This window comes from Strix aluco, chromosome 7 (genome assembly GCF_031877795.1).
Source record: "Strix aluco isolate bStrAlu1 chromosome 7, bStrAlu1.hap1, whole genome shotgun sequence".
Taxonomy (NCBI): domain Eukaryota; kingdom Metazoa; phylum Chordata; class Aves; order Strigiformes; family Strigidae; genus Strix; species Strix aluco.
Genome location: NC_133937.1, coordinates 10540353 through 10561014, shown reverse-complemented (window position 1 = coordinate 10561014; position 20662 = coordinate 10540353). Strand labels below are relative to the sequence as shown.

At 46.0% G+C, this 20662-nt stretch overlaps 1 protein-coding gene and 1 long non-coding RNA gene across 5 annotated transcripts in view; one reads left to right on the top strand and one right to left on the bottom strand.

Moving 5' to 3' along the window:
• GRID1 (glutamate ionotropic receptor delta type subunit 1) overlaps positions 1-20662 on the top strand; it is a 621552-nt gene that overhangs the window by 56150 nt on the left and 544740 nt on the right. For 2 of the 4 annotated variants that reach the window (XM_074830421.1, XM_074830425.1), the window contains exons 1-2: positions 13468-13906; positions 16060-16215. The exons of 1 other annotated variant lie outside the window; for it this stretch is intronic. In XM_074830421.1, coding sequence (XP_074686522.1) covers positions 13828-13906; positions 16060-16215 — 235 coding nt within the window. In that variant the 5' untranslated portion in view covers positions 13468-13827. Of the gene's footprint in view, positions 1-13467; positions 13907-16059; positions 16216-18243; positions 18316-20662 lie in introns of those variants that run through there. One more of the 4 variants, XM_074830423.1, reaches the window with a different exon arrangement.
• On the bottom strand, positions 11963-13468 carry LOC141925800 (uncharacterized). Its single transcript, XR_012623934.1, has 2 exons — positions 13264-13468; positions 11963-12841 (listed from the first exon to the last, which is right to left on the bottom strand). It is a non-coding gene; the product is annotated as an uncharacterized LOC141925800 (long non-coding RNA).

Sequence of the window (20662 nt, the reverse complement as noted above, 5' to 3'; positions counted from 1 at the left end):
TGGAAAAGAAATGGAGAGATGAAAATTTGAGCTACTGCTAAGATGTCAGGCTGGAGAAATTTCATGCATGTCAAACTGGCCAAGATTTTCTGGCTACTGTGTGAGCCGGAGACCAAGAAATAAGGCATTAGAGAGGTGAGCTCTTAATTTTTATTGCTTGTTCCTAAAGGGAGACCTCTATATTTTTTTTTTCTGCCTAGTTTTGTAAAAAGTGGGAAAGGCTTGGGTGATTGAAGTGTATGTGTGTATTTCAGTCACTTTCCCACCTCTTCTTCAATAATTTAAAATATAGAAAACCCGAGCAAAAACCAAATAAAAATAAACCAATAAAAAAGCCAAGCAAAACCATGGAACTTTCCATGACAATGGACATGCAGGTAGAGAAAAGAGGCTAAAATGAATAATCCTGCTGAGAGAAGGCTACACTGTTAGTTTATAAAAGTCTTTCAAAGTTCTGTTGTGTACAGAACCACATATTGCATTAGCAGGTGTGTGGACAGACCACCTCAAGAAATTTGCTAAGAGGAAATGTAAACACTTCAGTGAATTAGTAGATTTTGAGGACTAAGCAGTAAAGCTGAAAAGCTACTGTTAAAGATCATCTTTTGGTTCCTGTAAAAGAAGATTTAACACTGTGCAGTAGTATATGATAACAATGAAGGATAAGTGAGAAGTGACATTACTGTGAAGTCCAGTAAGCGCAGCCTCACTGGTCAAGAACAAGGGGATACCACCCCAGTGTTAGGGAACTTCTCCCGGCTTGAGCTTGAGGTCAGACCTGCTGCTGGCCATTTGACTCTGTTTCCTCACCTATATTTTATTGTTTCTTGAAATCTGAAACAGGGTACTGAGCAGTTGCCTGTGCTCCTTGCCAGTGTGGTTTATGAACTACATACAGGCTAGTGCTGGCTGTGGCCTTGTGTTGAAAGGGAGCTGGCTCTTCCTTTAAATCCTCTCTGTACAGCATTAATCCAAAGCAATTCATTCTTTTTCCTGTGAGCTAGAAAGCTTATTCTTCTTGTGAGCTGATTTGGTTATCTGTTGCTGTATTAATTTAGTGATCTGATCCTTTGAACCTATTGATTTAACTGTAACTGTTCACTCAGTTTTATTCATTGCATTATTCCATCTTTAATTAGTTTAGTAAAACTGTATAGTGAATCAGCTTAGTACAACTATGGTTATTTAGGTGGTTTTTTTCTTGTTCAGCCTTGAAATGAAATCCATAAATGCACAAACAGATTTATTCCACTACATTGCAACAAGATGAGCTCAAGCTTACAGAAACCAGCAGATGAGAAATTTGCTTGCCTCTTGGTTTTGTTTCCTCACCAGTGTTCAAGAGTCCCTTTTAGTCTCAGACAGTATCCTGAATCTTTTTCTCCTCTATAAGCAATATGAAGTTTGATTGCTTGCTAATGGAAAATCGTTTGAGCTGCTGTGTTGCCACCTTCATCAATAGAAGGGTGTTTTCATCCTCTGCACAGAAAATCACATGATTCACTCCTAACTACAGATAGTGAGAACTTCTGCTTCGGCATTTAGAAGTCTGAATAGAAGAAATCATTCACAGTGTTTTTAAAATGCATCCTCTCAGGCTATATTGGCCAAAGCACAACAAAATACAGTGGCAACCACTGATGGAATTGAACAGACAGACAACTGCCACTGAGAGAAGCTGTGGGTTTGTGCCTGTGTACCTGGTTAGCAGGTGTCACGCAGGAACCACTCACACAGCTTAACCTCAGCAGGGAGCAGGGTGGCTTGAACTTTCCATCTCTTTAACACTGTTAGGCAAATTTCTAGCGTTGCTCTCCATCCAGTGGCAGCTGGCCCTGTGGTTGGCTTACACAGCCAGTGTATGTATCCACATAATGGAAACTTCTGATTCGGTGATTTTTGCTAGTAATGATCTAGATAAACATAATATGAGTGCATGATTGGATGATGATCTGTGGCTTTGAAGGACCTGATAGATTTTATTTCTGTTCATGTGGTTTTGTGGTCAGGCAGTGATGTGGGTGGGCAGGCAAAAAGAAAAGGAACGATGTCACTGATGGAGGGCTTTACCTTCTGGGGCCAGAAATGCTGCTGCTGAAAACAGTACTGAGCTGAGATTAGAATGCAAAGTTACTCAGCCCAGATTATTACACAAAATCCATGCATTCATATCCACTTTCACTTTGAACAGGGAAGAGGAAAATTCTGTTACTAACATTTATCAGGCATTGCCAAAAAATTGTTGAACTGGGTGTTTTGGGCATGCTGGGGTGAAAAGAAAAACACACACTCGAAAGAATATCTGTTAAATCAAGTACTGAACCTAATAATTACATATGCTTGTGAGGTTTTAAGAAAACAAGGTTGTGAGGTTTGTTTTCTTAAATGTATGAGAAGATATAACTGTGAATTGAGAAAATGTACTGAGAAGCATGGTTTTGCAGGGATATGTTTTGTTTTAATTGTCTCTTACTATAATAGCATTTCTCTTCAGCGTAGAATTAGGGGGAGGTAGAAGTCCACTAAAAGGTGTCTGTAATGTATTCATTAAGAGGCTTCTTTTATGTGTACAATGCAAAGCTGACTGGTAGCTAGTTTGCAGTAAAAGGAACTTCTGAGCTTTCAAAAGAAATCCAAGTAGGTGCTAACAGAGCAGCGGGAAAAGATGGAGTGGCTGAAGCAAAACTGTCCAGCAGCTCTCCATGGTGTATTAGTGCGGAGAGCAATTGCATTCCTCTGGGTGGGGTAAGGCTCTGAACAACTATGGCAGTGACATGAGGGACCTGTGGAGAAGTGACAATTTCACTGTGGTGATCCTAGGTCAGTCTGATTTTCTTCTATTATTGTATGGAAATTTTGGGTTCTGCCCCGTGCTGAGGGGAGGGCAAGTCACTCATGTGGACTGTTCCTAAATCAAATGCAGAAGGTTTTCAGGATTTGGGAGGACCGTGGCACTTGCTTCTGATCCCCCTATGCCCCTCTCTGTAAGCCCTGTTAATTCAGTTGACATAGATGAAGGTGGTGGAGCAGCTATGACTTTTATTCATTTCTTCAGACTGGTTTGCCCTTAATTAAGGGGAAATCCATGAATGCAGGTTGGAAAGAGAGGCTTGGAGCAAGCAATAGGGCTTAAGGGTGGCAAATGCTGCTATGTCACCTATCTCTCCTAAATGTGTTTTACTTAGTAAATTATAGGAACTATGTGGAGTGATTGAATAACAGATGCATCTTCAGGTAATGCCTCTTCTGGATTTCTTTGGACCTTGACTGTAAATCTGCCCCTTGAGAGGGAAACCTGTCTTACTTAATAAGCCTAAGTCAGGTGGTGCAGTCAAAGCTCTCTGAGGAAAGTAAAATATAATTTGTCCATAATGGTAAGCCCATCAAAAGCATAAGTAACTAATAACAACTTAGAAGTAATGCTCCAAACAAGGCTCAGAAACAGAATCTTGCTTTATTGTAACACATAACATAAAAGTCACTGTGTACTTCAGGTTTTTATATTCCTGGAGTTTGTAAGTCCTGAAAGTGAAACAAGGAGTTTGTGGTAAGAAGAGTAAAGACTAGCTATTCTTGGGTTTCTCCACCTACTGTGTGAGGAAAAGGGTGTTTAGCTACCTGGGTAACAGGTTTTGTGGATCTGCAGCTAGACCAGCACAGGTGAAGGCACTGATGCACTCAACAGCCTTCCCAGCAGGAAGAAACCAAAGTGGAAAAGTATGGTCCTTGCGCATTATTGCAAGAAACCCACTTTGCAAATTGGGATTAAGCTGGCAAAGCAGTAAGATAACTAGGAGATTTTTACCAACTTGGGAGCAATTGAGGATATGAGAACAAAAGCCCAATCTGCATAGAAATCTTGGAGAGGTATTTAAAATTTATTTTTGGAATGGAGTAAGCAGCACTCCAGGGAAACTGGTCAAGTAATGATATGGTGGTGATAAATCTGGAGGATTGCTTGGGAGCATGAAAACGGTAATGATTTTATACCCTCAAGTATGTCATTTAAAATGTAGGTGCAAAGGATATGCTTTGGGTTCAAGGTTGATTTATTTTTTTTTCCTTCATTTCCTCCCCGCCCCCCCAGTATAATTTATTTAATGTAAAGTGCTCTTCCAAGAGTGGTTTTCTTATTTGCTTGTAGACTCTTGCATGACTCAGAGCAGTATGTGAAGAATCTGCCTGTGTTTCCAGGGAGCAGAAATCCCTACCTAAGTATGCTCTAAAAGGTCAAATTCGATTTAATAAATTTATCTCTCAGGAAAACAAGCATCTTTCTTAGCTAGTAGGAGGGAAAAAAAAAAAGATTTTTGCATTTAAAAAAAATCTAAAGTATATCATAGTTGTGTAAGTGTGAAGTACTAAAAGCTCATATTACTGAAACCATACTGGTGTAAATCCTCAATACGTGTTGAAGTCAGTAGCATTACTCGTAATTCTATTATATAGTCTCTGTAAAGAAAGGAGAGCTGCTGGGAAATGCAATTCAAATTTGGTCTTAAAGTACTTATCTAAGGGCTGTATCCTGCCAGCATTTTCAAAATAAGAGTTGTAATCAATGCCATTGCTTAAAAATCAATGTTGCCTAGTATAGTCATGTGTGATAGTACAGCACTGCAGCAAACGAAGCTATTTCAACTGCAGACTTGCATTCAGCTGGGTAGTATAATATACTGCTGTCTAATGCAGCACAGTTTAGATTGGAAGCATGATAGAGTGTATTTAATGATATTATGAAGATATCAGAGGACTTGAGAGCTTTAGAAACTGTTGGTCAGTGAAGTTTCACAAGGGTGCTGTGACAGGGACTGTGACTCCTGAAGTGCTAGATGCTTAACGTGGCACCTGTTTTTTATCCTTCCTGCCCTTTGCATAAACCCTTTACCGCAATATCTCTGAGTTGTCAGAAGACCAGAAAAAATGTTTGGGCCTCTTTAGATTCTTCCTCTCAGAACTGGTGAGTCAGGTGTGTGGAGTAATAGTTTTAAGTTCATTTCTAATAGGAATCAATAAAAAGAGGTAATTGTTTCCAGTGCTTTCAGGTGTTGTGTACCAGGAACTGAAATGCTGTGGAGCTCTTAAGCTAATCTGTGTTTTTTCTGTGACCCAAACATATATACTATGGCAATAACACCCAAATGGTGCTATGTGGAATGTTACTAAGCCATGTGGTCCTGGGTTGCCTACTTCCACTGGCCACACTATAAAGACTACCACAAACGTATCTATGATATACATTTATGTTATCAACTGAGGCTGTGTAAATGGGAATGGATAGGTGGTGAAGGGATGAGGCACCACTAAGATGTGGCTTATCTGACCTAAAACATTGGAAAGGTTGTGAATGCCTGGGTGTGTTTAGAGGCAGGAGTATTCATGGAAAGAGCTACTTTTCAGGGAGCAGCATAAAATGCCCACAGAAAATGAGCCTGACATGAACAAACTTCTTGACACAGGGGAACCTGGGTTAGAAAGCTACTACTCTCTTCATATGCACAAACACTCTCGACAACCTAGAAGTAGGAAGGAAGCGATGTGCTTTTTTTCTTTTCTCCCCCTTTCTCACCAGGCCATATGGAAATATTTCAAAGTGGTTTGTTTTTTTTTTTTCCTCTCTTTCTCAAAAGAGGTGTATATTCTTCCCCTGCTCCTTCCCCAACACCTAGTCATCAAGACACCCCTTTCTCAGATGGGAGACCTAGTTTAGGTGCCTACTCTAGCAGAATTGAAGTGACTTGACTGTAACTAAGAGGTGACTATAACCAACTTGTAGTTCTCAGTGGTCTTGTCTCTAGCACTTTTCTCATCCGTCTCAATATAAGGTGCTGTCCTCAGCCCCGCTCCCCTCACCCATCTCTCCAGATAAAAAATCGAAAGGAAGAAATCATTAGACTTCTGAAGTCCTATCACTCAAGTCAGCTTGGATACTGAACGTTTGCATCCAGACTCAGCTACGTGGAGTGGGCTGGTGCCAAGGACCACACATGAAGCATTTTCTGTTTGAAATTATTTTAAATATGAGAAAAGTTTTTCTAGTCTCTGTATGATTTACAAACTTGAAATGACTTAAAATTACCTGTTTGACCAGCCAAAAATAAACCTACCATGCTTCCGCTACACCTCCTAGAGAAGTAGGACAGCTGACTGAGTGCAGTAACTGAGGAAAGGAACTCGATGTTCTTGTTCACCCTTAAATTGAGAACTGAATACAATGTTCATGCAACAGTCCACTCAATTAGTCATGAAATGAATCGGTGACTGTGGTGGGAATGGAGCCCAGGAATCATGGCCCCTCTGCTCCAACGGCTGGATTGCACTGATTTTGAAAAAAGATCCCGTTTTTTGAGTAGGAAATTTAAGAAATACCATGGCAGTTTACCATACTGTTTGGCTTGAATTTTTTTTTTCCTTTCATCAAAGAGACAAAAATACAATAAACAAAGGCTTTGCTAGGATAAAATTTGAAGTCCGGCATACCATGAGAGTCAAGCTAATGTTTCTGTTATAAAATCTTCATTTCACCCCTTCCTGGAAACATGAATTATGAACTCCATGACTGGCAACCTTTTCCTGAAGAGAACACAGATCTCTGGGAGAATATATTCTCTCCTGCTCTGTGTGTGTGACTGACATTAATGCTAATGGAGTCCTGAAAAGGAAAATATGCCCTTGTTTGTACAAATGGCTGCAAAGTAGATATTGCAAAAACATGCTGGAAAAAAAACCCTCCATGACACAGCACTGCAAGTCAAAAGAGAGACCTTACCAGCTGCGAGAAGTGGCCTGTTGTGAGACAGTCATTAAATATAATATGATTTAGAATGGACTGTTGAAAAAGATCAGATTTTCTTAAAGGTAAAATTACTTTCCGCTTAGAGTACTTTCCATTGCGAGGCTTTTAAAGGACTCTGCACACACAAACTGCATCAGTATTTAGTGATGGCAAAGAACTGAGTGAGTGTAATTAAAAAGGTCCCTTTTCTTTGCCTGAGATGCAGCAAAGTGCAGTGTTCAAGTTCCTGGCTTGTAGCAAAATCTTTCTGCTTACATCACTTCTCAGTGGAGTTTGCAGTGAAGTAGGAACAAACACAAGATCAGTTACCATGTCTTGGCTGAAGGGTGGAAGTTTTCAGATGTATGTGTTCAGACGTTTCTGGCTATGTGCTTCACCACACAGCAGCATCTACTTTACTGGTTTTGTTACTTTCTAGATGGGTAAAATGAGAAGTAGCAAGAATACGACTTTTCCAGAGTCTTCAGCCAACTGAAGTTGTAGGATAACTCACAGTAACTTGCTTTTTCCTCTGGCTGACATACCCACCCTGCAGTTTCAGTCAATTCTAACAAAGCAAAGATATATTCTTATGGTCAAGTATTGATAAGTTTTATCATAGTGGAAGTACTGGGAAATGTGGCCAGCAGGTCAAGGGAGGGGATTCTCCCCCTCTACTCCACTCTCATGAAACCCCCCCTGCAGTGCTGTGTCCAGCTCTGGGGCCCCCAACATGAAAAGGACACGGACCTGCTCAAGCGGGTGCAGAAGAGACCACGAAGATGATCAGGGGGCTGGAGCACCTCCCTTATGAGGACAGGCTGAGAGAGTTGGGGGTGTTCAGCCTGGAGAAGTGAAGGCTGTGGGGAGACCTTATAGTGGCTTTCCAGTACTTAAAGGGGCTACAGGAAAGGTGGGGAGGGACTCTTTATCAGGGGGTGTAGGGATAGGACGAGGGGTAACAGTTTTTAACTGAAAGAGGGTAGATTTAGGTTAGATGTAAGGAAGAAATTATTCACTGTGAGGGTGGTGAGACACTGGCACAGGTTGCCCAAAGAAGCTGTGACTGCCCCCTCCCCAGCAGTGTTCAAGGCCAGGTTGGACGGGGCTTTGAGCAACCTGGTCTAGTGGAAGATGTCCCTGCCCATTGCAGGGGGTTGGAACTAGATGGTCTTTAAGGTCCCTTCCAACCAAAACCATTCTGTGATTCTATGTATTCACAATGAAATATCTATGCAACGTAGGTGTCATTCTTGGCCTGGTATTACCCGAGAAAATGTGAGATCAGTCAGTATGTATTTATGGTGGCTACACAAGTAATGAGATCTGGGGGTTTTCTTGGTTTGGTTTTCCTTTTTGAATTTACCTGTCTCTTTGGGTTGCTGTGGTGGCAGAGGACAACTGTCCTAGCAATGTCTTGTCATCTGTAATAGGCAGCTCACTGAACAGCTCATGAGACTGGACAGTGTGTACAATGTGGATGGATCAGTAAGAGACACACAAGACTTTTTTTAATAACTTGTAACCAGTTGGACAATGGATGCAAATATAATTTCTACTTTCTTGTCTGTCTTAACATCTGGGAGCAGGACTTCCCCCAGAGGGGATTTTATCTGTTTGGTGGAGCATCTTGTAAATTTTTCCCCGCCTCAGATGAGTGCCAATGAAGTTAGTTCAGAGATTATCCTGATATGGCTACTATTAAATTATGAATAATTGACAAATATTTTTACTTGGGGAGCTCACATCCTTATGTACCTGTACTGCAACAAAGATGGCAACCACACCACCTGTGTGTTAGAGCTCTCCATAAAATACATATTGGTAACATTAAAATGTTGTAAATAAACAGATTCCTTTTGAGTTTCTTCTGAATCAAATTGTTTATTAAATACAAATGCCAAGATAGAGATTAAATTTACCAACACTGATGCAACTTGCCTTGGACTAAATTAAGAGTGCATTTATGCAACTATGAAAATGTGGGAGGCTGGAAAAGCCTATATATGCCCTCATCTATTGTGAAGAAAATGCCTGTTAAAGGAAAATAGAGCATGAAAAGGCACAGTTGGAAGAGAGGAGTAGGGAAGTAAATATGAATCTTACCAAGATGCAACAGATATTGAACTGATGGAATTAAGCAAACATAAGTGTGAATTAAATAAAATCTAGGCTGTGTGTACTCTGCTGAATTAAACTGGGCAAAAATCTGGAAATAATAGTGCTTTGTCTTCTTTATGGCATCTTACAAGGCATGTCAATCCAAATAAAGTGTTGACTGTAGCAAAGTTTCAGATTGTGAGTAGGCACACAACAAATTAATCAAGCACATAACTGTCCTGCAAAGAACTCTGTGATTCAGCAGCCTCTTCTTGCAGAGAGACTCTAGTGCACTTACTCCTGGAAGATTATCATACTGTGCTATCAACCATGAAAAGAGAAAAGAAGTTTTCAGTAAGCTAAAGGAAGGTTCAATAAAACGGCTGAAACCTCGGGCTGTCACTACAGGAGAATGACAATCAAATAACTTTTTAAACATAAACGTCTACAAAGTTAAGAATGTATAGTAGGTTTGAGTTTTTTCATTACTATTTCCAAAGAGGAGCAGAGCTGTTAAATTTCTTATTCTAAAATGCACTGAAACTTGACTTTTGTTGTGTGTTAACTGTAGACGTCTTGGCTATTGGAGAAGGAGGGAGAGTGTTACCATGTTGTGTATTAGAATCTTTCTGATTTTTTGTTTTCATTCTTCCAACTCCATAGACTGAGCAGCTAACAGTTGGAGATATTTGCTGCATCTTTATACTTGTATAACTGATAGAGAGGAGGAGTTCCATTCACTTTCAGAGGGTATAATAATCATTGCTGCATGTACACACACGGATATACACACACATATTTTAGGGACTAGCTTTTACCTTAGGTGTAAATGCATGGGCCATTATGGATTTGTGCTGTCAGGGGGACTAGAGAATCACCACCACCTTCCTCCCCCCTGCTAGAGAGAAAACATGAGGGGTAGCTTTGGAGAAGAATATATCCCCTGTCTAAACTACCCAGACTGTGAGTCTTTTATCTTCTTCCCCTTCCCAAACAAGAACGATAATTTCCCTCCAATGCTTCTCACACTTTACAGTGCATTTAACATTGTCCCAGTTTTAATGTGGGGAGGCCTCAGCTTAGCTATGATAAATGGGTGGAAGTTAGGAGAAGGCAGGAGGAATGCTGAATCTTAAAACACTCCATTTATTCTGAGCATAGGCTATGATATTATAAAAGTCTCAATGTTCTGGTCTTGCAGAGCTCCTGCCTATGAAGCAGCTTTGTAAATGCTCAGTAAACGTGAGGGGCTTTCCAGATCCAGGCGTATCCTGCAGTCGTAGTTCTGGTGATGTCTTTCAAAATGTGCCTCATTCTTCTTGTGGCAGCACAGAGGGACAGCGCTGGGCGCAAGGCTATAAGCGTGGCACTGCACAAGCCTTTCAGTTCACCTTTCTAGGATATATTCTGTGTTTCTAATTGCAATGTAGTTTTTGGAGCCTTACTCAAGCCATTCTCTTGTAGCAAAATGTGTTCGGTACAGGCTTCATACCATGTTTGTTCTGACAACAGAAATAAGCACAGCAATAGCTCATGATAGGTTAGCTTAAAATCACCACAGTGGTTTGCAAAGGTAATAGAGCTGTTAGAGATTTGCGTAGAATTCCATCTGTTGCCACGGAGCTGAACTTTGAATAGTGACCGTCACTTGAGTTGGGTATTTGCCTTCCATGTTTCTAATGAGATGTCATTTTTCCATCGGTACTGTAAATCCAGTGGTACCTTATGTAATAATGTGTAATGAGTTGTCCCCTACACAATGATGATGGAATATCACAGTGATTTATAACATTCTTAATATGCAAAATGTTGGCAAATGGATTAGCCTTTTAGTGCCTACTGCTGCATCTAAACAATGTACACCTACCGCAAAGGGTCAGCGCTCTTCCGATTGCAAATGATGAATGGCAGAATTGAAATGAGCTCTCTCATTTATACTGGGCTTAGAAATGCAACATCGATAGCTTTTTTGGAAGGAGGGAAATAATAGGGGAAGCGGTAAGTGTTATGGAAAATGGGATCCAAGCCAAAGTTGTGGGGGGAAAAAAAAAGAAGAGTGGAGGGGGAAGAGAAAGGAAAGATAATGTAGATAATGGGAAAGAAAAGATAATGCAGCCTGACTTAAGTTTAAAACCAGACACAGTGAAGTTTTGATGCTGCAACTCTCCATCTTGCAGAGATGCTACTGAAGTTACAGTTCTTCTCTTCGGTGTGGTGGACCCGTTTAGGTCTCATTGTACTTTGCATGTTACAAACCAGGTTTTATGGCATTTGAGATTTCTTCTAGGCATTTTCCTCATTTGTTGTTGTCCTCTGGCTGTGACAAATAGCCTTCTGCCCTTTTTGGGGGGCCTGTTTCTGTTGGTCTGTTTTATAGTATTCTGGGCCTCTGTCCTTTTTTCTCCTCCTCTTACCTGGCACTGCATCCTTTTCTGCGTGCAGAGTGTTTACTCATGGATTTCACAGGAAATTTTGTAACTTGTCCAATGCACTGGGTTTGGATTTTTAATATTTCATATCACAATTTTACTATTACTAAAATAGCAGCCAGAAGCATCCCAGCTGAGGTCAAGACCTCACTGTACAAACTTGGGAGCAGGCTTGCCTCTTAAGTGCTTGGAGTCTAAGTGACTGGTGTTTGGGTGTCTGCATAAATCACGGGGTTAATAGCTGCATATTTCTACAGCTTTCAGGCTAGGATGCCAAAGCACTTTTCAAACACAAATAAATTTAACCTCCTTTCCTCTATGGAAGTCAGAGATTGGTTCTGTGGTAACACTTCCTCCCTCTCTAATTCCCACACATGTACTTGTTACTGACATATATATGACTGTGGTCAATATAGGTGCTTAACTTTTTAAAGAGCCTGTGTAAGTCACTAAGTGCATATTGATTTGAAGCAGATGTAAATTAGAATTAATTTTGACTTGCTAACGTAGTCAAATAAGGAACATTTCTATTGATCTCTGTCCCAGAAGCCAATTATCTGGATTAAGTGTTTTTATTACATGAAATACAGCATATAGTATATATCATTCTGCACGGATCAGTGTGAAATTGCATATTTAAGACAAGGACTGTAAGCAAAAGTAGTTAACAAGTGATTTATTTTTAATAAGTATATCTTGTTTTATTTACCCCCCACTTTCCCCTGTTCAAAAGCTGTGCTTGTAACTCCCGCTGAATAGGAGGCTGTTGACGCATGTGGATCAACAGGGATTCTTGTTCCTATCATTTCCATTTCGGCTTCCTTCCCATTTGCTCTGCTCCATCTATACTGTTCCCTCCCCCTTCTGCCTCCCCAGCCATTGTAAAGCTCATCTACATTTCCTACTCCTTAGCATTAAGCAGTTTTGGCCATACTGTACTTTGCATGAAAAAATGGTTTCTGTGTTAAACAACTCCATCGCGGCCACCTCTCCTGCAAGCAAGCAGCGCTCAGTACCTGGAGAATCGAGCAGCGCGGGTAGGGGTGACGGTGCCAAGTGCTCTGCCTTGAGAGACCGCCGGGGCCGGGCCCGCTGACTCCCCGGCGGGCAGGCTCCCGGTTCCGGGCCCCGGGGCCCTCCCTCGCCAAGGCTCCGAGCTCGGCGCTACCCGCCGGGAGCAGGATGCGGCCACCGCGCTCTGGGACCGGAGCGCCGCTTGCCAGACGGTGACCTCCGGCAAGCGCTCTGCCTCCTCTTTTCCAAAGGCGGACATTATCTATACGTATCGCTAGAGCGGCCCGCACCTCAGCCCCACAGCAACTTAATAATCTCGGTAACATCCTGCTCTCAACTCATTTTCTTGGCAGTAGTTTTAATTACGTTTCGGGCTCCTGAATGAATTTGTTTTCTCTGGATCCTTGGCATATTGAGACGCTTGTCACGTTTGGGTGCCTGCAATCACTGATGCGTTTGTTTTAGGCGATGAATTAGTCTTCTGAGCCTGAGCATGTCCAATTTATGAATTAGATTTCATTGAAAGCTAGAACAAAACAAAACAAGAAACGGTTTTGCTGTACCACTTTTCTCCCCCACCCCCTGGCCCCCAGTGCGGGGGTAAAAACCTCGCACGTTCATTTCGCTCGCCGAACGCGGATCCTGGCCCGGGCCCGGGCGTGTGGAAGGAAGAAGGACCATCGCCCCCACCTCGGCGCGGTGCCCCCGGCCGCCCCAGCTGGGCGAGCGGCAGCGGGCGCAGCCCCGCGCCCTTACCTCCGGGGGCGTCCCACCGCGCAGGGCCGCGCAGAGCCGCGCCGGGCAGGGGCTGCAGCCCCGCGGAAGAGCCTGCGCCCGGCAGCCGAGGAGCTGCCGCCGCCCCCCTCCTCGCCTCGCCTCGCCTCGCCTCGCCTCGCCCCCTCCTCTGCCCCCCGCGCATCGGCCCATTCCCCCGGGAGAGATACATACGGTACACAGATATAAAAACCAGATGGCTATAATTCTGGCTACGTATCTAAATATCTGTAAGGGCAGCTCATTCCCCCGTGGTGGCGGAGCTGCCGCCCCTCCGTGCGGGCGCCCCGCTGCCCGCGCCCCGCCGCCGCGCCGTGCCCCGGCGGCACCGAGCGCCGAGGCTCCGCAGTCACGTGGCGCGGGGGGCGGGCGGCGGCGGCGGCGGGGGGGCCGCTCCGCAGTTCGCGGTCTGCCGGCGCCCCGGCACACACCGAGCGCTGGAGGCTCCGCCGTGCCGCCTGCCAACCCGGGATCTACCGCCGAGATTTTTTTCGCCCCGGCTTGGTTGTTGTTGTGGTTTTTTTTTTTTTTTTTTCCTCCCCATCGCCCGTTTTCCTCAATCTTGGAAAATTCTTGGGGTGCTGGGAGAATTTGGGATTTTTTCCTAAGGGGGGGTGTCTGGGCATCTCCCCCCCGCGCTCGCTGCCTTGCTCCACCTGCCCTTGCGCCTTTTTTCTTCTTTCCCCCTGTCTGTCTCTCCACCAAACCCGGGCTGATGTGCTGTGCGAGAGGCTGGAAATGGAAGTGTTGATGCTCTGGCTTTTCCCCTGGATATTTCAGTGCGTTTCGGTGCGGGCGGACTCCATCATCCACATTGGTAAGAGAGGGAGCGGGGGGGGGGGGTGGAGAGGGACGCGGGAGATAAATAAATAAATGAAGGGAGCGTCTCGTTTAGCCGCGGTAATGTCACAGGCAGAGGTTGAACCCAACTCCGCGGGGAGACAGGAGAAGGGAAGGGAGAAAGGCAGCCGAATCCCTCCCGATTGTAAAGTTCGGGGCGAAACGCCGGCTGGGCTCCGGGCCGGGCCGGGCTTGGGGGTGGGGGGTGGCGACGGGACCCGCCGGGCCGCCGCTGCGGTCTCCCGTGTGGCTGGCGAGCCTGGGCTTGGAGCTTTGTGCGCGGAAAGGCTTTCCTCCCCCAGCCCCCCCGCCCCTTCGCCACCGAAAACAAACAACCGCCCCCGAGACCCGAGCAGGAGAGAGGCATAATCTGGACGTGCTCGTAGGGAAAACTTTCGGGGAGGTAATCCCCTGGTTTCCAGCCCCTGTCGTAGCAGGTGTCAGCCGAGCCGGAATGCCGGGGGGGACGGGACTCGGCTGGGAAAGGGTTAGAAAGGCGAGATTTGCAGCGGCTCTGTGTGTGTGTGTGTGTCTGTGCGCGCAACTGTGTTGGTTTGAATAAGATCTCATTAAAACCCCTGGGCAGCAAGAAGGCTGGATCAGCAGTGGGAGGGAGAGAGGGATGAATAAGAGGCAAAGGAAAGGCTGATGTGAACTTTTATGGCTTCTGGGAGCAAGGCATGGTGATGTCCGCGGGAAGCCTGGCAAGCAGAAGCGAGGCTCTGCAGTCACCTTTTGGCTGGTGTTGAAAGGTACCAGCAGGAAGGAAAATGAGGATGTTTAAGGGCGGAGAGGGGGGAGAGAATCACTTGTGGAGGATGACAGAGGAGGAGACGGGAGTACGGCCGGGAAATGAAAAGCCGTAATTTCCACCAGCCTTTTGGGGAGGATGGGAGCTCAAAAAAAAGGAGGGGGCCGGGGCGGGGAGAACCTGGCGAGGAGAGGCTCCACGGAGACGGGAGGAAAGTCCCGTGTCGAGCCGGGGCGGGGAAGGGGAGAGGGGGACCAGCCCGGTAACAAGTTTCCCGGCAGGGGCGGCCCCGGGGCCGGCGGCGGAGGCTCCGCTCGGCGCCGCTCGCGTCCGGAGCCTGGGGGCGCAGCCAAGGCAGACAGCATTGCGGAGCCATTAAGGAGACGGGGTCAGCCCTGACCGCAGCGGGGGGCTGCGGCCCGGGGGCGCTCCCCGGGGCCGGGCAGACCCGGTGGCACTGGGGCCAGGCCCGCCGAGGGGCAGCGAGCCGGTGGGGCCGCCTCGCGGAGCTGCCCCGGCCGGGGCGGGGCGGGGGGCGAAGCAGCCCCCGCCGCTCTCCCTCCCGGCCCCGCTTCTCCTGCGGGTGGCCGGGGTCCCCTCGGCTCTCCCCCCGCGCGAACTTCAGCCCGAGTGGGGTTTGCGAGCTAACTCCTGGCAGGAGGAGCGGCCGGCTGGCAGAGGGGAGAGCTGCCGTGTGCGGAGCTGGGGTTCCCACGGGCAGCGCACGCTGTGGATCAGCAGGACTCTCCCCGGCTGCGGGATAACGGCTTTTCGCTTGTTTTGGTGCCAGCGCTGAGGATCTCCCAGCGCTGCGCAGAGCGGGGCAGTAAGCCCGGCGTGGGCACACGCACACGCTCCGTGGAGAGGGGCTCTTATGTAACGCACATCGCCAGATGTTGTCACGTTAACTGCATAAACAGGACAGGGAAATTAAAGCCTCCAGGTTACTGGCCGCAAATCCCGGCTTCGCGTTCGCGTGTGCGTGGGAGCCTCAGTAAAACCGCTGCAAGACCGAAAGGCAGCGTCCCGGGGAGCGGCGAGGAAGTTGCTCCAAGTCCCCAGCCCGCTCCCTTTCCCGCCCCTGCCGAGGCGAGCCCCTCACTCTGGCGTGGCTCCGGCGCGGGGCTCCGCGGCCGCCGGCGGGGCAGGGCCGGCCGGGAGGAGCGCTGCGCCTCCCCGCGTCCGGGGCGAGGCCGCGCAGCCGGCGGCGGCTGCCCGCGCGTGGGTCCCGGCCCCACAGGCGCCCGGTGCCCCCGGAGCCGCCCCCCCCGGCACCGTGCGAGCCGGCTGGAGCTTGGCGCGGCCCGGGGGGCAGCGGGCCGAGGCAGTGAGAAGCGGGGCCGAGCCCTCCTCACCCTCTGCCGCCTTCCTCCCCTCAGGTGCCATTTTCGAAGGCAATGCTGCCAAGGACGACGAGGTGTTCAAGCAGGCGGTGTCGGATCTGAACCTCAATGACGACATCCTCCAGAGCGAGAAAATCACTTACTCCATCAAGCTCATAGAGGCCAACAACCCCTTCCATGCGGTGCAGGAAGGTGAGCGCCCCGGGACGGCACCCACGGCGCGGCCGGGCCAGGCCGGGGCCGGGAGAGACGCACCCGCCCCCCACCCTGCCCGGCCCGGCCCGGCCCCTTGGCGGGGAGGAGGTTTCCGCGCCGGTGACAGCCCGGACCTGTCCTGGCGCTCGGCTGGAAACTTTTCTGCGGTCGGGAGTTGGCGCTGTCTTACAAGGAAAGGGGAGGGTCGGCGCGGCGCGGCGCGGTGCGGCTGCGGCGCAATGCCCAGGCCAGCCCAGCCCAGCCCAGGGCAGGCCAGGCCAGCGGGGGGGTGGCAGCCGCGGGGGGCCGGCCGGGCAGGGGGGCTCCAGGCCGCCCCTGCATCCGCAAGCGCCCCTCTCTCCGCCGCTACGGAGGGCAGGCAGGGCCCCCCCGGCAGGGCCCACGCGTGGACGCGGCGGGGCAGGGCCGACGAGGGGGTCCCGCCCGGAGTTGGGGGGGGGTCGTGCGGCGCCGAGGGGCCGGGCAGGAGGACTCGAGGGACCGGCTGCGGCAGGTGGCGGGGCACAAGCCGGCACCTCTCCCTGCGAATGCGCCCCCGCGCCCCCGGGGGCTGGCAGAGCTGGGGCGGCCGGCGGCCGTGCGGGGAGCGGGGCTCCCTCCCGGGTGCCGGGGGAGAGGTCGAGGTAGCCGGCTCGCCGGCTGAAAACCTTCCCAGAGTTTACAAGATCTGACAAGAAGCTACGTAGGTAAATCATTTAGATTAGATTTTTGCAAAGGGAAACGTTTAAATTAATCAGCTTGCCTTTACAAATAAGACTTTATAAAGATATTATTTGTGATTTAATGAAGGCAAGGTTAATTATGGCCTAGGTTATTTCAGAAGCTGTGTTTTTCAGTAGTAATTATTCTAGAAACAGAGCGCGCTATTTATATAGCCAGACTAGAATATTTAAAAAAATGATTCATCACCAGCCTTACCCTTAGTTTTACAGAGCAGAGAGTGAATCTTTCCCTGTATGAAAATTTGCATTAATCCATATGTATTTATGTCTAAGTTGTGTACATGCAAATTATGGCTACAAAATTACACCAAATGTTAATTTTCATGAACTCCAAACAATTTCTTCTGCTATCTTTTTTCCTCAGAGTAGGTGCTGGTCAATATCATCCACATTCAGGAGAAACAGCAATACATACCTTTTCAAGGGCCTGATCCCATTAACAGTAGGATTCCTCCTGCTGCTCTGAAAGCTTAGCAAGGCGGTATGAAAAAAATCTTTATGAAAATGAGAAGAAGGGAACTTTAAAACAAAACTCCACCCACATAGTCAGACACCAGAGGAAAATAAAAATCTCTAAATAATGGCGAGTTGATTTATTGGCAAAGATTAACTCTGAACAATTGGAAGTTCTTACATTTGCAAAAGCTCAGTGTCCTATATTGGAGCTTATTCATATTCATGGAAGTGACAGTAGTTGGCTGGGTGAACAATTGCTTTCAACAATGTCTCTTCTCAGAAGTAAAACTTTATGAAACTATTCTGAATGCCCTGCGTTCTGAGCTGACAGTCTTGCGGACAGTGTCCCTTTTTTCAGTTTTGTTGAAAGCAGAAAAGCATGACCAACTGGAAGATTTTTCTTGATCTAGTAGGCTTTTTTTAAAAATTGCTTTATTTGCTAACCTTGAAGATTAGTATTGCATTTATGAAGACTCCTATGACAATAAAATTCAACAGAGACTGTTGAAAATCCATGCTGAAGCCACAGAGAAGACTCTGATCAGATTTTTAATCTTTTTGATACAGAATCTTTGTACTACCTGAATAGATGTAAATAAAGACGTTTCCTCCTATCCTTTCCAAGATGCAGTTTCAGGGCTCATGTGCCCATTGCAGTTAGAATTGCTCTTTGATGAACTGATCCCACGCTGGAGAATTGAGGAAGTGGTTGATGAATGTTCACAATTCCAAAGAGAACTTGTTCTCCGTCACTAACTTCATTAAGGCATATCAATGTGTCTTCTTTTGGGAGGACTACGAAATGATCCTATCTGCGAGTAAAACCTTGCCACAGTGGAAGAGCTAACAGAAGAGTATCAGACTTTGCTCTATTTCCTGGCTTGCTTTGTTGGTTCAGGTCAGGTCTTTTTTTATTTAAATTTAATTTCCTACTTTTGCAACTGTTACGCAACACGCTGACAGAAGGATCCACAGGATGTAGGAGTTGCTGGGCTATTCTTACTGAGCAGTGTCTCTCTGCCCAGTGTTACTTGGTGTCGTTCTGACTATTCCAAATCTCATTGTATCTCACTGTACGGATGTCCTGCTCATTTCAGTAGAATATTGTGTATAGTAGTCAAAATAACCTAGAGCAAATCTGCTGCCCAGACTGCTCGCAGAATCTTGCTGCTGCTACATAAAATGCCCTGACATCCACATTATTCTTCTGCAATGTCTTTCTAAGCAGCGCCATGGAAATCAATGTTGCAAGCATTAGTTTCATAGCGATGGAACTTTTTATAGTAAAAACCAATACTAAAGATAGACCATTGTGATACTACCACCAGAATAGTTCATGCAATCAAACCAATCACAAATATTGTTTTTATTTGAAGCATCTTTTGCACAGTCTTGTGAGATGACATTGTAAATTATTCCTTAAGTCCTTTTAAAAGAGTGCTGCAAGCAAGGACCTTCATTTCAATGACTCTGTGCTGGTAAAATTATGAAAAGTCGTCCTTCCATGTAACAAGGTCTATTACACAGTAACAAGACGTTAATTACTGATGGAGATAGTTTTTAATGTGCGTTTGACCTGACATTTATTGTGGAGTTGGAGAACTTCTGCACGGGTAGGAAGCAGGGAAGAGTAGTAACTGTAGGGTTTTCTCAGTAGGAGCAGTGCATTTGCAGAACTGAAGGCCAAACAGAAGGTACCTTGCCTTTCAGAAGTGGAGTAGTTTTCAGTGCTGGAAGGTGCTGAAAAGTGTAAGATTTTGAAAAAAAAGCTTTAGGGACTTTGCTTTAGAAAGAGAAGGGCACTATTGTTATAGTTTCTGGTGACTGAAATAGGTAAATAAAATTTAGTGATCCTTTTTCTTCAAAGGCTTGGTGGACACTCACATTAATGGTTCTGTTGGGTGCCAGGGAACAGTAATTAACAAAAAGCGTAAACTGTGTTCTATCTTTGTCTTCCAATGTGCATTGCAGAAACAAGATCCTGTTGTGCTGATAAGCAAAGAGATTGTTTTGGCCCCGTCAAACTCATAATCTATAGCAAAATGTGATAAGTGGGTGGAAGGAACTCCAGTGGCAAGGGATGTAACAGTGAAGAATAAACAGACCCTGGTGTACGCATAAAATAGGACTTCGTTGTCTGTTTGCGCTTGTAAAGCAGTCATCACATTTTGTAGAATATTGCTTTTATGTATGTGGCAATTACTTGAGGGAAAAATTGTTTTTTTCACTGACTGTCATGGGAGAAAATATACATGGGGAATCATTGTTCTTTTCATTCGATTTTAAGGAAATGAGCTCAAATCACAAACATGATGTTAAATTATATCCTTGCTTCCAAAAGAGCTATGTGCTCCGTTTCTGTTAAGTGATTGAGACGTGAGCTAGTAAGTGCTTGTTTGTATGTGGCGTGTATTTAAGCTAGTACTGTGGTAACCTTTTTGTGATTCAAGGATTCAAAATAAGCTCAGAGCTATGAGAAACACTTTAAAGCTTTCAGTTCAAACTGGGATTTTTTTGAGCCTGCCATTGGTGTTGAAAAGGGACTGTGTGTATGACATATGGGTGGCAAACAAGTTTCCAGCTGGGCTTGAAAACGTGATGGCATGTTTAAACTAAAAACCAAACAAGACTAATGTGTAAGTTTTTAAAATGTTGCTTTTGGAGGGGGAATAGTTAGCTGTAGGTCAAAACTGGGTCATAGGAAAGCTAATACTTAACTTTCGGAGTCCTCTTTGGAGATGGTAAGGAGGTGGTTACTCGGAAACTGTGAAACTTTAAACCCCTGTTTCTCAGTGGATGATGCTTGCACATCTATGGAGCTTTCCTGGAGCTGAAACTTGCTGTTCTCTCTGCATAGCAATTTCAAATGAATTGTTTCTAATTTGAGCAGCCTTGTATGTGTGCTTGTTGATGTTAAAATGCTGTCAGCTCTGGAAACCAGAACAAATTTGGAAAATCAGAATGTGATTTGAGAGCAAGAATGGTGTTCCATAAATGGGTTTATTGTCAGTCCCATGTATGCTGCTGTGGTTTCAGAGCAACTCAGAGCTGATGATTTTTTTGGATGTCTGTGTTGTATGCCATTGAGGGAATCTGATCTCTTATCATAGTCTGTAGGACTTGGTAATGATATATACTTGGCGTAGAATAAAATAGACAGACCATTTCAATTGGAAGGGACCTACAATGATCATCTAGTCCAACTACCTGACTAATTCAGAGCTGACCAAAAGTTAAAGTCTGTT